The sequence below is a fragment of the Pyxicephalus adspersus genome, chromosome 1, assembly GCF_032062135.1.
Source record: "Pyxicephalus adspersus chromosome 1, UCB_Pads_2.0, whole genome shotgun sequence".
In the NCBI taxonomy this organism is placed as follows: domain Eukaryota; kingdom Metazoa; phylum Chordata; class Amphibia; order Anura; family Pyxicephalidae; genus Pyxicephalus; species Pyxicephalus adspersus.
Genome location: NC_092858.1, coordinates 77,005,698 through 77,021,224, shown reverse-complemented (window position 1 = coordinate 77,021,224; position 15,527 = coordinate 77,005,698). Strand labels below are relative to the sequence as shown.

Here is a 15,527-nt window from a genome sequence, read left to right as displayed (position 1 = left end):
TAGAATGCTCTGCCTGGGATGGGCCATTGGGTACATATAGTTACTGCAGTTTTCTATGCTCCTGTGCAATCACTCAACTGACACACAATTGGCCATGCAAAGGTATGAATGTAGAGTGTCTGAAGTAAACAATGGAAACAGGTCTAGTCATAGTATTGCGATGCTCAGCTGTTCATAAGTGAGGACAGGAGTTATGGGTGCAGCGGGCCACAGTAATTATATCTAGCTTATGGAACATTCCAGGTAGGAAGTTCCATTTACATTTAAGTACAGGTTGAGAGCAAAGGGTAACCATTTACTAAAAAGTATAGTTATCCTACTTATCCTAAGTAAGTGGCCTCTAAACTGAATAACTTACATTGGTACAAAGCTACCTGGGGGTAATAATAGACTACTGTAGACTATAGGGTATGGGGAGTGATATGACAGAGGAAATCGCTGAAGCCTTTGCTTTGAAGATCCCTGGGCTGTGGTAGGTTTGTGTCCTATGTCCATGTCTTTTATGTCTATGTACCATTTTGTCCTGTATCCATGTACTATTTTGTTATGGGTTACATCAAGGATAAGCCACCTGGGTCAAATGTGGATATCAACTCTTCTTTGTGTAGGAAAATTTATTTTCTCATATGGCTTCATCTGCTTCTTCAAGGTAAGGCTTGGTGTGTCTACTGAATATTAGATGTGCAAATAGATCTCATCAGCTACCACGTCATATCTGTGGCTAACCTAAGTTTTGTTTTTAAAGTGAAACTATACCCTGGACTGCTACCTTGAACTGCTAGTCCCTGTTCCATCACAGGTCACCTCCATCTTCCTTCTTTACTTCCTGAAGTCAATCTTTGGCCAGCTTGATTGGCTGTGCTGGCCTGACAGAACTACTGTGCAGGGCATAGGAGTTCATTCATTCCCAACATGCACAGCTCAGCAAAATCTGACAGCTGGGTGGCAAGTAAGAACAGTTATTGTAGATTGGACATCTCTTGTTCCTTTCTTCAATACCCACCTGCCTGAATCTCAAAAGTTCAAAGTGGGACTTAGAAAAACCTGGACAATGGTAATATTAGAGATTAGGTTATGCAAACATATACACGTTATTAACATACATTATTTGCTGTATGGACTTGACAATTTCAAGTTACCAAAAGTTACCCACAAACTTTTTACTGCTTTCCTAATTTGTCTCTATAAGCGGAATTTGATATGTGAACCCTCAGTTTAATGGTCTGGGGTAAGAAGTGGCTGAAGTTTATTGGTGAACTGTACATTGTATCATTGCCTAGTATGAGTAATAATTTCATGTGGATTTCAAGCCTCATGTGCCCAAAATATTTGGATGGAATTCTTTATATTGAGAGCAGACTGTTGTAGGAAATAGAACACTCTTTGCTTTGGCTGGTAAATCTGTGACATCACTGAGACCACATCATGCTGTGTTTTCATGATTTAGGTATCCTCCCTATTTCTGACTAATTGTTTGTTGAAAATAATCGATGTTCCGAAGTGAAAGCAGAGTAAAAAACTTTTAACCTTTGCAGATACTGACACAAAGCGTCCTATTCCCTCCTACGCTTTGTGTTTGAGTTTTTACTGCTGTCATACCGAAAGAGCTTTAGAAGTACTGTCTGAAAACACAGTACAAGTTGTTTTTCATCAATTTTCCATTTTGTCCACTGTAATATATATGTATGTAGTTTGTGTTTGGTATTAGGTTTGACCCCTTTTGCCTTCAGAACTTGCATAATTGTTGACTTCACACGTTTCCATCTCCCTTTCCACCACATCCTAAAGGTGCTGTATTGGATTTAGATCGGGAGACTTTAGAGGTCATGTGAACACACTGTCATGTTCAAGAAACCAGTTTGGGATAATTCAACTTTGTGACACTGTGGTCATAAAGGAATGGAAATGGTGAGCAACAATACTAAGGTTGGTTGTGGCATATAAATGATGCTTAATTGGTGATAAGGGTCACAAAACATGCCAATTAAATAATCCCCACACTGTTACACCGCCACAGCTGATCCTTTGATACAAGGATGGATCCATGCTTTGATGTGGCCAAATTCTGACTTAAATGTTGCAGAAGAAATCAAGACTCAACAGATCAGACACCTTTTCTTGTGTGGCACCTGGTGTGGTCCTGCTGCTGGTAAACCATCTGCTCCTAGGTTTGACATGTCATTTGTTCAGAGATGCTCCTTTGCAAATCTTAGTTGTAATGAGTTTCTATTGCCTTTCTATCAACTAGAACCTGCCTGGCCATTTATCATTCCCTGAAACGTAATCACAAGTGGCCTTTAATATCTGTATGAGAACAGCCAGACGATGCTGGATGAAAAGAGGCAAAATGAACAGGAGGGGGAAAGCCCCTGAGCATGCCATCTCTAGCAATCTAGTTTATACATGGATTGCTAATAGGGGTATATGAGGCTAAATCTCCTACAGGTTTGCCTTAACGTGTCAGAGAGTTTTTGTAAAACTAAATTTAAAATATTTTTAAAACTGATTTTTACAGAGATATTCTTTTTATATTTTTAAGGCAATACTGAAGGTGTTGCTTGACATGGGGAAATACAAAATACACCTTTAGTGTTAAAAAAATGCATGGATGCCGGCTTTAAAGCTTGAATAGCTTATTTGATCTTCACTGTGCTAGAATAGATTTCACTGTACCCATTAGAAGGAAGTGGTGCGCATAAAAAGTACAACACAGCAAAAGGACTTATCATTTACATCATTATCTTCCTGTCTAAAAACATTAAAGCTAAGTGTCTACTATGCCTACAGAGAAAGATTGCTGCAATATGGGTCAGCATACAAAACCTGTGCTCTTAAAGAGTTAAGAGCGTGCTTGTCCCTTATTAGAAACACTACAGAGCATCTGTGAGTGATTTTAACAGACTGGTGAACACACGTGCACAGCTCGGAATCCTGAGCAACAATAACCCTTGTTTTTTTCTTTTACAGTTGACCTTTTGGTTAAGCACATCCTGTTTACATTTACATAGAACAGTGACTTGGAAAATAGGAAAATAATATAACCTAGAAAGAATTTATCATTTTGGGGTATATATATATATATATATATATATATGATGTATGGTATGTACACATATATACTTAATACGTGGGAGGTTTTCCTGACTTAAATGGTTTATGTAAAAGGTGTATACTAATCTGTGGTTAAGCATTTGTACTTGATTAGCTGTATTTTTTTCTTTCCTTTTTCATTTCAAACTATTACTGCTAGAATAGAATAACCTAAACAGTGAGGGTAAGTGGTGCTTTCTCAAGGCTCTAGCTACGTTAATAATTCAGGTCACTACAGCCAGCCACACTCTTGGCTAGCTGCTGCCAAGCTCTCCATCATACACTACCCTACGAAGTTTAAAACAACTATCATTGCTACCACTACTTCTCTCTGATCCTAACGCAGGTAAAAGACGACTGTCTTAAATTTTACACAATTTATTTGAGCAACTTATTTATTTATTTGGTAACTCAGAAGTAAAAAACTATTTTTATTTGCCAAAAACCCCCTTCTTTTGCTTCTATCCCCTACATGTTATAAAGTTATTCTGAGGCAGGCATCTGAAAATTTAGTTTAAACTTTATTTAGAATCTGTTCTTTAGTAATCCCCCTGTTCTACCCTCTTATTTTATTAGTGAAATCTGAATTATTTTAGCCTAGACCAGCCACACAGTTTAGCTGGTTCCCATACCTTGCAAGTCCTATATTTCATATGAATGAAGTTAAGCATTTATTTTGACATATTTTGACATGTCATTGCTGAGAATATCTAAACCTGATAGCTGGCTTTGACTGTCTACCCTGCAGTGCAATCAAAAGCAGGTAAATTGCAGCCTTAAAGTTGTCAGGTCCACTATATTGAAGGAAATAGGAAAAATTTTTATTTTTAGTACATGTTGTACTACATATAGATCTACTGTTTTAGGCTTATGTTTATAATACGTTATCACAAAAAAAAAAAATTAACATGAAACATACATTGGAAATATCTATCGCTAACCACAAATAAACCAATGTTCTGGGGATAGGAATACATTCTTCTTTGACTTCAAAAGCTTATTTTAAGCACCTTGGCAGACAAACAGGCAAAGATTTTTGGCGCGTTTGAGGATTTTCTTGAATATACAGCCTGCTTCATGCTCTTCCATAACCCTTCAGATTAACTGAGATTTCCATTTTTACTGATCCAATCCTTTTCATTTTTTTCTTGGCTGATTCCATAACTGCGAGAGGCCCCTGGGTAGCCAAAAAATCCACGCTGAAATGTTTCCACCACAATGTTTCTTGGAACAAACCAGAATAGGGTTGTGCGAGTTTTCTCTCATTCACTGAGCTTTATTTAGTTGTGTACATCACACAACATCACATCACATAAAATTCCCAGGGGGTGCAGCAGAGAACAACTAATATAGGTTAAACATAAGGGGCCTGATTTATTAAAGCTCCCCAAGGTTGGAGAGGGCACATTTTCATCAGTGGAGATGGGTGATCCAGCAAACCTGGAATAGATTTCTATGAATTTGCTATTTGTTTGCTAATGTTTTAAAACCTGCACCAGATCCATTCCAGGTTGGTGGATCACCCAGCTTCACTGATGAAAGTGTATTCTCTTCAGTCTCAAAGAGCTTTAATGAATCAGGCCCAGTGTGTTGATTTATCCATTTTCAGTGGTTGTAATGATCATACTAATCAGTCTATGTGCATATGTTATAAAAGAGAATCCCATATATGTTTACTTCTAAAAAGAAGCTTTTAATGTGTGTCCGGTTCTGTCAAACTGTTTATAGTTAAGTGATTGCAGGATCTCTGTGAATAGGGACTCTTGTAGCAGCGACAGCTACATTCTCATGGGAGTTGTAAGAGATTTGATCTGTCGTGAGTAAACATTTTGCTTTTTGTCAGAACATGTATAGTATGAGGTATGGGCAGGTTACATTTCTGAATAGGCAAGTTAAACAACAGGCAGTAAACATACATATTAAGTATGTCTAGCCACAAGAGTGACAACTGTAATTAAATATTGACTGCTAATTAATGCCTTCTACAGTTCCAAAATGCAATTTCCAGTTTTAAATTAGTGAACTACAGTCTGAAAAACTTTATAAATTGTACACAGTTTGGACTTCCTTTTTTCTAAAGTTCAGGCCGACACAAAAACATGTACTTTTTTATTCATTCTCAAATTTTCTTGCTTCAACTAACATACTGAAATCTCGTTTGGTGTTAGCCTGCTGTAATCTGTGCATAGGAGCTGGAAGGGGCTGGACCGACTCAGCCAGCCATGTAGATTGTTTTGCATTGTATGGTGTTGTCAATCCAAGCTCATTGATTGGAGGAAGAAAAGTTATTAGATAATTTCTGTAATCTTTCATTTGTCCAGGCATAGGCTGTGGTGAGTCCTAGACCAGGCAGAATGGTTCAAATTTACTTTGCAGATATTTTGTTGACTTGTCTGAGCTGGTAGGTTACTTGGACCACAATAATGACCAACAGAGTAACAAATCATTTACCAGGTACAATAGTATATGTTACCTGTTAGGTGGTTTTTCTGGACCTTATCAATGATTCCTTGCTTTTTAACCTGGAAAGTTCTGAGATGTGACCTGCTCACTTATGTCTGGGCCTAGCATCCAAATGCTAACGTCTCATGACCAGGTTAGTTATATCATTGTTTCCCCTGGATGGCATTTTCAGGGCTAGGGGCAACAAACAAGGGACTGCAAGGGCATTAATAAGGTGAGTATATGGGGTTTGTGGGATGCCTTTACTAGGGGCACCATCTGTTTTATCTCCATTGGCCCCGTGACTGTATGTACTCATGAAAGATTGGTAGTTTATCTCCTATTTAAAATAATTTACAAATGTATAATTGTTTAATACTAAATAGTGAGATCATTTCACATATCATGGCTGGATATATTTAACAGTACATATCCTAAACTGATACGTTTTTGAGTGGATGTCTACTGGTTCAGTCACCTCTGAGCCTTATGGCAATCATTTGGCCTTTTGGTACAAAAATCTGATCTTGCTACTCACAAAGGTGGTCATTACCCATTCAACATTTATATTGTCCATTATTTTGCTTATTTCTTGCATATGAAATAAAACAAAGTTTTCATTTTAGACTTTTTAGGAAAGTTAAGTTACACAAATTAAAATGAGAATACTAGGAAAGAAAGTGACAGCTCTAGAACATTGTCTAGCTGAATTTCCTAGAATGTTGGAAAAGCATACATTGCTCTAATCAGTGGGATTTCATAATACATTATTTAGTCATCTCATTTATACAGTTTAAAATCAAGCATTTGCCTTAACGTCTTGGGGGAATGTAGATATGAGTCATGCATTGCTTCTATGCAATTTGAAAAAAAATCTTATGTTGAAGATAGAAACATCTTTAGATGTATACATAATGGCCACTTTATTATGTACACCTGTTCAATTGCTTGTTAACGTAAATTTGTAATCAGCCAATCACATACCAGCAACTCAATTCTTTTAATAATGTAGAATCTACATTATTAATAAAAGAATTGAGTTACTGCCATGAGAAATTGTAGATATTGTCAGGATGACCTGCTGAAGTGAAGCATCAGAATGGAGAAGAAGGGGATTGAAGTGACTTTGAACTTGGCATGGTTGTTAGTGTCAGGAAAGCTGGTCTAGTGGAGTATTTCAGAAACTTCTCATCTGCTGAGATTTTCACACAGAACAGTCTCCAGTGTTTATACACAACATGTCAAACCTTGAAGCTAATGAGCCAAAAGAGCAGGAGACCACACCACTTGTCACTCCTGTTTCCCAAAAAAACAGGCACCTGATGCTACAATTCGCATAAGCTCACCAAAATTGGAAGAAAACAATGTTGCCGGTCTGATAAGTATCGATTTTTGCTTCACCATTCGGATGGTAGGATTAGAATTTGGCATGAATTCATCCTGTCTTGTTAAAACGATTCTGTGCAGTGGTGGTGTTTTTTTGTTGCCATATGTATTTGCCATATGCAAGGAGGCTAAGATTCTCATGAGTAACAAAATTGAGGGATGCTGGGTTTACTTTGCTTGACATGCAGTGGAAGCGTACTGACATAGGAATGCCTGATGTCTATATTTTTATTTATATTAATGACGGTTAGAACAATGTGGACCAAACCAAAGACTTTTGTTTGATCTGGAACATGCCTAAACCGTGTGCAAAATTTTTTTGTTTTGTAAATGATGTCAAACCAAAAATTCAGAATATACAGTGCACAAAACTTTTTGTTTTGTAGATCCTTAGGTGACTGACAAACCTGACTACCGGCTATATTGATTGCATCAGCATGTGTACAATAAAAAGGTTGTCCTACTAAAGAAAAGGGAATAATCTTTGCCTTAGGGCTGTGAAGGAGTTTGGAATTGTTTCAACACAATTAAAGAGTTTGAAATAAAATTAGTAGAAATTACCATTTTTTTTAATATTGTATCACTTGAACCACAAACATTCTGTAATAATCAGCAGATAAGGTTACAGGATTCTACTACATATACATACTACATTATATGTATGAAACACACATTTGTCCAACTACTGATAAGTGATCTTCAAGCCTGTAAATTGGCACGTACTTGATCTCCATACATTATGCAGTTCTTTTTTTTTCTTTACCACGTTCAAGCATATTTAGTTCTCAATGGTTTCCTATATTTTTATGGTAATGTTTTTGTGTCCATTGTGTCTACTTTTAAGGCTGCCTACACACGTTAAATTTTTGTCATTGGAGAGGATATTTCATGATTAACGAGAGCTGTACATACAGCACCATTCTTTTCTATGGACAGGGTAGAATGACTGAGTGGCACCCTGCTGCGCTCTGTCCCCTACACCTTCATTACGAATGTTTGTGGATGCGCCAGGACGACGTCGGACGAGCGCTGTATACACGCCAGATTCTTGTCCGATACCAGCCCTGAGGCCATTATCAGACGAGAATCATCTGACGGGTGCCTTAGGTTTTTTCCAACACCCTTGGATAACACTATGTTAAATTGTTGTGAAAACGTTATGTGTATTCCTTACTACATTTAATGATTTTATATTTTCCAGAAGTTTAGTTTTAAGTTTCGCAAAGTTGCAGACGTGCAGATTTTTGATCAAGTATCTGGCAAAAAAAAAAAAAAATGATGCATAGTTTTTTGCTTAGAGTGCTTTCTTGTTGCAGGGTTTCCTTTGTGTGTATGCCATATTCTTACTGAATCAAAATGTGATCTTTTCATTTATGGTATTGTATGATTAAATGTACTTGTGTTTTAGGTTTGGGCAGTGAAAAGATTTAACCAGAAGCATCTGTTTTCTTTTTTACAGTGTCTGTGGTTTATGTAGAATGAAATATGTTTGGAAAGGGAACCCATCACTACATTTCACACTTCATATGAACATATGTCAGAATTAACAAATAATATTATCATTTTGAGTAAGAATAGTACGTTGTTGCTTTCCTTGAATAAACAACTGCTGCTTCTGAGCTCTTTCTTGGTATTTAAACCCTGAGCAAAGATCATTTAAGGGACAGAATTTTAAAAAGTGTGCTGGAGGTAAAATGTGAAAATGACTGTAAAAGCTTGTTTTTGACTATAGGCAAGAAGACATTTACCTTTTTACTGCCTGCTATGCATTGGGCCCCTTGTGTTTTGTTTACCTGGAATGCTGTTAATCTATCACTTCATTAGAGACTGAAGGTAGTTTAATTTACGTAGACTTCCACTATTAGGGGTATGTAATGAGCAGTATTCCCATGCACATTTATAACGACAAAATATGGAAAGAGGCTTTTTTTTATACACATTAGAAGAGTCATTTATTTTACTTTGACCTTTCATATTTATACATACAAAGAAAAAAAGCTTACAATTCACATTCTGTATTAGAGAAAGTATACTCTTTATGCTTGTAAATTTTTGTGACCAGCAAAGGGGGTTTATTGATAAGACAAAGGGCATACCAGAGTCTGCAAGACCCAGGTACATGCTGGTGTCTTGTCATGGCACTATATTTTTGAAACTTATTTTAAGGAGTTAGTATCCTAGAATCTGTAAATCTCTGTATATTTTTTGTCAGATTTTTTTTCTTTTCGCCTTTTCCCTGGTGTATTCTGTGCCAGTGGTGCAAAAATTACATTCTGTGGCGCAGCTGTCATTTACTGTCCTACTTGGTATACAGGATTTATCCTTCAATCACACCTAATGGATATTCACAGGAGCAAATGACCAGTGCTCTATCTTACACATGAACAAAGGAAGATCTGGTGCCAGGTCACAGAGGACATTAAAAGGGGGGGGGGGGGGGGCAGTTTTAAGCATATTATTTACATGAGATGGTAATTAGATGTTATTTGGTTATCTAATCATCAAATCTCTTTAAAGGCAGTAATGGATACTTGCATGTATGTGTATTGTGTAGGAATCACCATTGCCAGCCTCAACTTTAAGAATCTTCTTTTTGTTTTTATGCAGATTGCAAAGGATTATTTAGATCATTAATCCCTTAGAATAGTTTATAATCCAATTGCCCGATCACATTGATATATTCATGCTCATAGAGCCTGATTTATTAAAGCTCTGCAAGGCTGGAGGGGATACACTTTCATCAGTGAAGCTGGGTGATCCAGCAAACCTGGAATGGATACCTAAAAGTAATTTGCTATATGCTAACCCTGGACCAGATCCAATCCATATTTGCTGGATCACCCAGCTTCACTGATGAAAGAGTATCCTCTCTAGCCTTGCAGAGCTTTAATAAATCAGGCCCAAAGTTTTAAGAATATCAAAAAACTCAAGAAGAACAAACACTATATTAAAAATTCAATCCAAATATTTGTCTATAACCTACGAAGAAAGCAGATATTGTTTTCTAAAAAAACCCATACCTTTAGACATGACAGTCATTACTAAATAGAAAGTCTGCAGATGGTGTTTTAGCTTTTTATTCTCACTATAATTTGTATCTGCTATTCAAACATATTGAGAATGTCAATCCTAAGCTTTCATTTTATTTTTCCAGGTAAGATTATGTCAAAGCCCCAAACTTCAGCTGAAGAACAGCCCTCCATACATACTTGATATTTTGCCTGACACATATCAACATTTAAGACTTATTTTGAACAAGTACGATGACAATCAGAAGCTTGCACAGCTCAGTGAAAATGAATATTTTAAAATCTACATTGACAGTCTAATGAAGAAATCTAAAAGAGCAATAAGACTCTTCAAGGAAGGAAAAGAAAGAATGTATGAAGAGCAGTCACAGGAAAGGTAAGAAGCCATTTCTATTCTGTATGTGGCAGTAATGTGCCATAAATAATTTCAGGTTGCCACGAAACCAATTGGATTAACCTTTGTCAATGTTTCATCATTCATTGAGTCTGTAAGCTCACAAAGAATCCCAGGCTTGCCTGCCTATTGCTATAAAGTGGATCATCGATTTAGCTTACTGCTTACCTCATACCCAGGGAAGGTGCCGCTGCATTATTTATTTTCACAGTGTTGAAGAAAACATAAAGAATGACCATTCTTGTATTATTTTTTCATTTTCTTTTAACATTTTTATGTTTTTAATACATTTCCTTTTTTTAAAAGGAAGTATTATTAATATTACCTTGTATTTATTTAGCGCTGACATATTATGTTTCACAAAGTCCATAGTCTTGTAACATTTTTCAGCCAAAAACAGTTCATTTTTTGGCTACCACAGTTTTTATCCACAGACTATATTTTATATGCGTTACAGTGTACAGTATCAGTTTACTATAATCATCTGTAAAATACACTTGAGGTATACCATCAGTGCTGCATCACAACACATGCTGCCAAACCAGAATATGGTAGCCATAAGATGAAAGTGACACAGAGTGTACGTGGAGATTTCTGGCCTTGCTGGAGCAGAGCACATTTGTACATTCATTTACATTATTGCAAATATTGTCCAGCCACCTCAGTCCTCAACACAGAATTTTTTTTAACTAGGTGGGAAGAAATTGTAGGCAGGTGGCAGCCCCTGAATTGTGACCAAACTGATCAGTAACCATCCAAAAACAACTGGGTGGCTAAAAGGGCCTTGGGAGAACACTGCACACTTTTGTTTTGTTCTGTATTTAAGGCATATCTATATCCATAAACAAATGACATCTATATACCAATATTTAAATGTGGTGTAAGTTATTTTTAATTTTTTTCCAGCTTCTTTTTCTTTCACTCAGTTTTTCTCCTATTATCACACTTCCAGGGGTAAGAATGCTCACTGACTGCACTGTGTCTATGGAGGAGCAGCTTTGCCACTCTAGTCATCTCTTGATTTGAGGAACAAATTCCTTCTCCTCTCCATCACATAGAGAGTTATTGCTTTGTAGTTCAAGAAAGATAGCTAAAAGAGTGGAGAACCTTGTTTGAGAATTTATCTCTGGGTCAAAACCTTTTTCCTGTGCTTGCAGAGAAAGTGCTTTACAAGTTAAGACACTACAACTTAGGACTTGTAAGCGTCCATATGTAACATTTAGTTTTTGGTATTAGATGTAATCTATACATCTTTGGTATACTCCATGTCTCCCCTCCCAATCGCCAGTTCTAACATCTTCACTCAGTCTTCCTCCACGGTTGGATCTTTGGGCATCTTGATTGGCCAGGCCAGAATGACATAACTTCTTTCATTTCTGGCACCAGGACATGGCATGATTGTACATGCTGGTAACAATTTGTCATAAAAAATAATACAGGGTAACAATTGGCAAGTGGTTTTAGCAATGATTTTTCTAAAGCGTTAAAAAGATTCTGCAGCCGTATGTTTTGGATTCTATATAAAGGCAGTCTTTTTTTCTATAGTTTTCACTGTTAACTGCTGAGAAGATCCTCTGTTTTCTGAAGATTTTCTGTTTTTCTTGGTGAGCATTACTACTTGGGCATAAAATGGGGGGCAAATCCTAAAATTTTGGAAATTTTAGATTAGAAGATTTCCATTACAGACACACTGTGGCCACAGCTGTCTCTTTCTCTCTTTGGAGAGATTGCCTTTACTGTGAAATGTATTGCCCTGGTACCTGGACAAGTCACTAATGCTGACTTGGCCAGGTACCAGGTCTTTGTCAGAACATCTTGTCTGACTAACAGTAGACTCTTCACACAGTTGGCCTGAACAGTTTCCTGAACTCCATCTTCCAATTTCTTGCATTAGAACAGGGATCGCTTGACTAATGGTTTGCTGGTCATACGGAAGGTAGCAGGACTGATGAAAAAGTTCAGTTACAGAAAATACTAAGATTTTCTTGACTTTATATGTATAAGTATGAATACGATTATACACTTTTGAATATTAGCTTTAATACGCTATAATTTTATTTATGTTATATGAATAGCTTATTTATACAACTTAAAATCAGTGTGTTCCACTTCCAAAAATCAGCAGCTTTCTGAAGGCTTAGGTAACAGCTAGTAGGTCAGATTACACAAACTATATACCCGCTAGGTCAGATTACACAAACTACATACCCGTCATGTCTTTTTAAGCTTTCATGAGAATTCTGGAAGGGTTGGACCTGAATATTAAACCTCCAGTTGGACAGACTGATTAGGAGTATGTATGTCTAAGTATAAACATTAAGGCAGTGCCATGGTTTCCTCGTCAGATCTATGTTTTTAGCATAAGAAGATTGGTCTGAGTTGTGGTGTAAATATCAGAAATGGGAATATATTGTTTTTTTCTGGCTTGTAAAATATGGATAACTTCAAATTATGCAAAGAGTTGATCTGATAAAAAAATAAGAAACATGAGCCACTTTCAAAGTACATATTGAGTAAACTTGTGGTTATAAAGTAATTTGAAATCCTTTTCCTCTATGTCAGAATGTGTTTTTGTCTGGATGGACTAGCATGATATTTAGTTTGGGATATGCCAAAATGTAGTTGTTTTTGGGTTGCAGGTTTGGCATACTGTTCTTCGGCCACTAGTTCTCTATGGAAGAAAACATATAACACTATAACAGAACTATCTTCTTCTGTGTTACATGGTTTCATCACACAAAAGGGTTCTTTTGTGCATTTTGCTCTTTCATTGTATTGCCCACATGCGTAAAAAGGGTGAGTCTTACACTCCTATTATTGGAAACTCCCACTCCCCAAATGCAAGAACCACAAGTTACTTGCATTATGGCATTACTTTTTCTGAAAAGCCTCTTTAGTATTCTGTAAAAGAATGAATTTTAGCCAAAGTGCTTCTAATTACAGGACTAGTGGATGAAGCTTAGAATAGTAGGGTTCTAAGAAGGGTTGGGTTTAGGCTTCATAGGATAACTTTGAGTAAAATAATGTTTCTCACTTTATTTCTAAAAGTAAAGTAAAGATTTGTTAGCCCCCCAACTTTGGCTAACTTAAACTGCAGCCTCGGAACACCACTTGTGGTGCCTGCTCTTGTTCCTTGCCTACTTTCTCAGGTACACCCCAATTCATGAATTTAAGTCTCTGAAGCAAGATGAAAATAATCTGAGGAGACCCCTTTCCAAACAGAAGTAAAAGCATGCACTTTGTGTTGCCAGATTTTAGGAAGGGTTTTAGTTTTAAATAGGTTGGAGGAAAGATTTACTATAACAATGATATCTTTGTATTGTAAAAAGATTTATTGCACACTCCTCTTACTAGAGAATGAATGATATGGAGTGTGTTGGATTACAGATACAATGCAATATATAACTGTTTATTAGCAAGAAGAATAAACTTCTGTTCTTTTGTGGGAACAGGTTATTACTAGAACATTAACCCTGTTAAACCATATAAAGGTTACATTTACCAGACACGTTTTATTTGCTTTACTTTGGGTGATGTGACATATTCTTGCATTTCACAACTAAAATGCAATGATTTCCAAAGCAAACTGCAGTGTGCATACACAGTGTGCATACAGTGTGTTTCATTGGCTCATACAAACACATTCATGTTCTGTCCAAGTCTACCATTTGGGGTCCTGCACCCTGTCACCACTGACTTTGGATGGAGGCCACATGCAGCCTTGTAAACAAAAATTACACAGACATTTTCCACTGTTATTATTGGAAAACCTGCCCTGAGAAATGCCAAATGCCTGTGTATAGACTGGATGTGGCTGTAGAGCCATTATTTTAATGGCAGTTGTTTTATACAAGCACTAAAGCAAACAAAGGAGTGTGCAAAGCAGAAAATGCAGCATTCAGTGTGGGTGAATCTTGCTCCTAAACGTATTTGTAAAATTACAGCGATTGTTTTACCTGCAACGAATGTCCCTTTTGTTGAATTATAAGCTAAAAGAATTCTCTGAAATACGGCATAATTTAAAAACACATCATACAGTTTATAGACTGTTGCATAAGTGGTTTGCTACCCCAGCTTCCTTCATAGACTTAAATTGGAACCACGTGTCATTGCTCTTGCAAGTGTAAGATGTGTGTGTGCATTTAGAAAAAAAAATACTCTGTTCTTCTAGACTTTGCAGCTGCTTGCAAATGCCTGAACAAGCCTGGCGGTTACAGTTGATACTGCTCCTAGGTGCCTAGCAGTTGCCATTTGGCACCTGGACGCAGTAATCACTGCAGATATTTTTACCAATAATCTGAATGTGCCGCTAGAATGACTACTTAAATACATTGGACCAAAAAAGGGTATTCTCACATATGACAATGTACTTTGTTTTTAATACAGGTATGCTTTCATTTTAAACTCCGCAAAGCTTTTCTTTTGTTAGCAACATCTTCATTTGTAAACAGTGATGAGTAAGGAACCAGAGGGCTATACAGAACCATATGATGCAAACAGATGTTGTGTAAAAACATTTTACTCTTGTTTATATATCTTGCAATATATTTAAAAAAAAAAACGTTTTCCTTCACCTGTTTATACTATGGAAAAAAAAAAAAAACATGGCTGTTGTTAAAAGAAGTGTCAAGCCATATCAGATAGTTTCCTAAACTGATTATAAAAAAAGTCACAGAGGTTTAGAAGATATTCTGATCCTCTTCACAGACACTTCAAAGTATGTAAATTCATATAACATTACATGACCCATCATATTTCTGAATATAACTTTACAAATCTGCCCTATCGGTATAAGCTTATCTCCTGGATTTTTCTGGCATAAAAGCATGGCGACATAGTTTATGCTGAAGAAAGTCTGTCTAACCTTGCTTGGTGCTGTAAGATTTGCAGTCCAACTTGAAATGGACAAAAGTTTATTCTGTAAAAGTTGGATGGAAATCTGAAAGGCAGTATTTAGGGCACACCTCAACAAAAGTCATGTGTGCATTTTTATTTCTGGGATAGCTACATCCCTGTAGGTGGACTAGTTTATGTAATGATAAATGGCATTTATATTTATGTTATAGATGTACATATGAATGAAGACATCAGCTTGTAATGCTTGGGAACTCAGCCTCTTGTGCATTGCTGTATCAGCATTGTGCCAAAGAATATGGCAGGTGTGGCCAACACCACAGTACAACTCT

General features: G+C 36.7%; 1 protein-coding gene across 1 annotated transcript in view; it reads left to right on the top strand.

Moving 5' to 3' along the window:
- CBLB (Cbl proto-oncogene B) overlaps positions 1-15,527 on the top strand; it is a 122,350-nt gene that overhangs the window by 21,264 nt on the left and 85,559 nt on the right. The window contains 1 exon segment of the mRNA XM_072404635.1: positions 10,073-10,323. Within this exon segment, the coding sequence (XP_072260736.1) occupies positions 10,073-10,323 (251 nt within the window).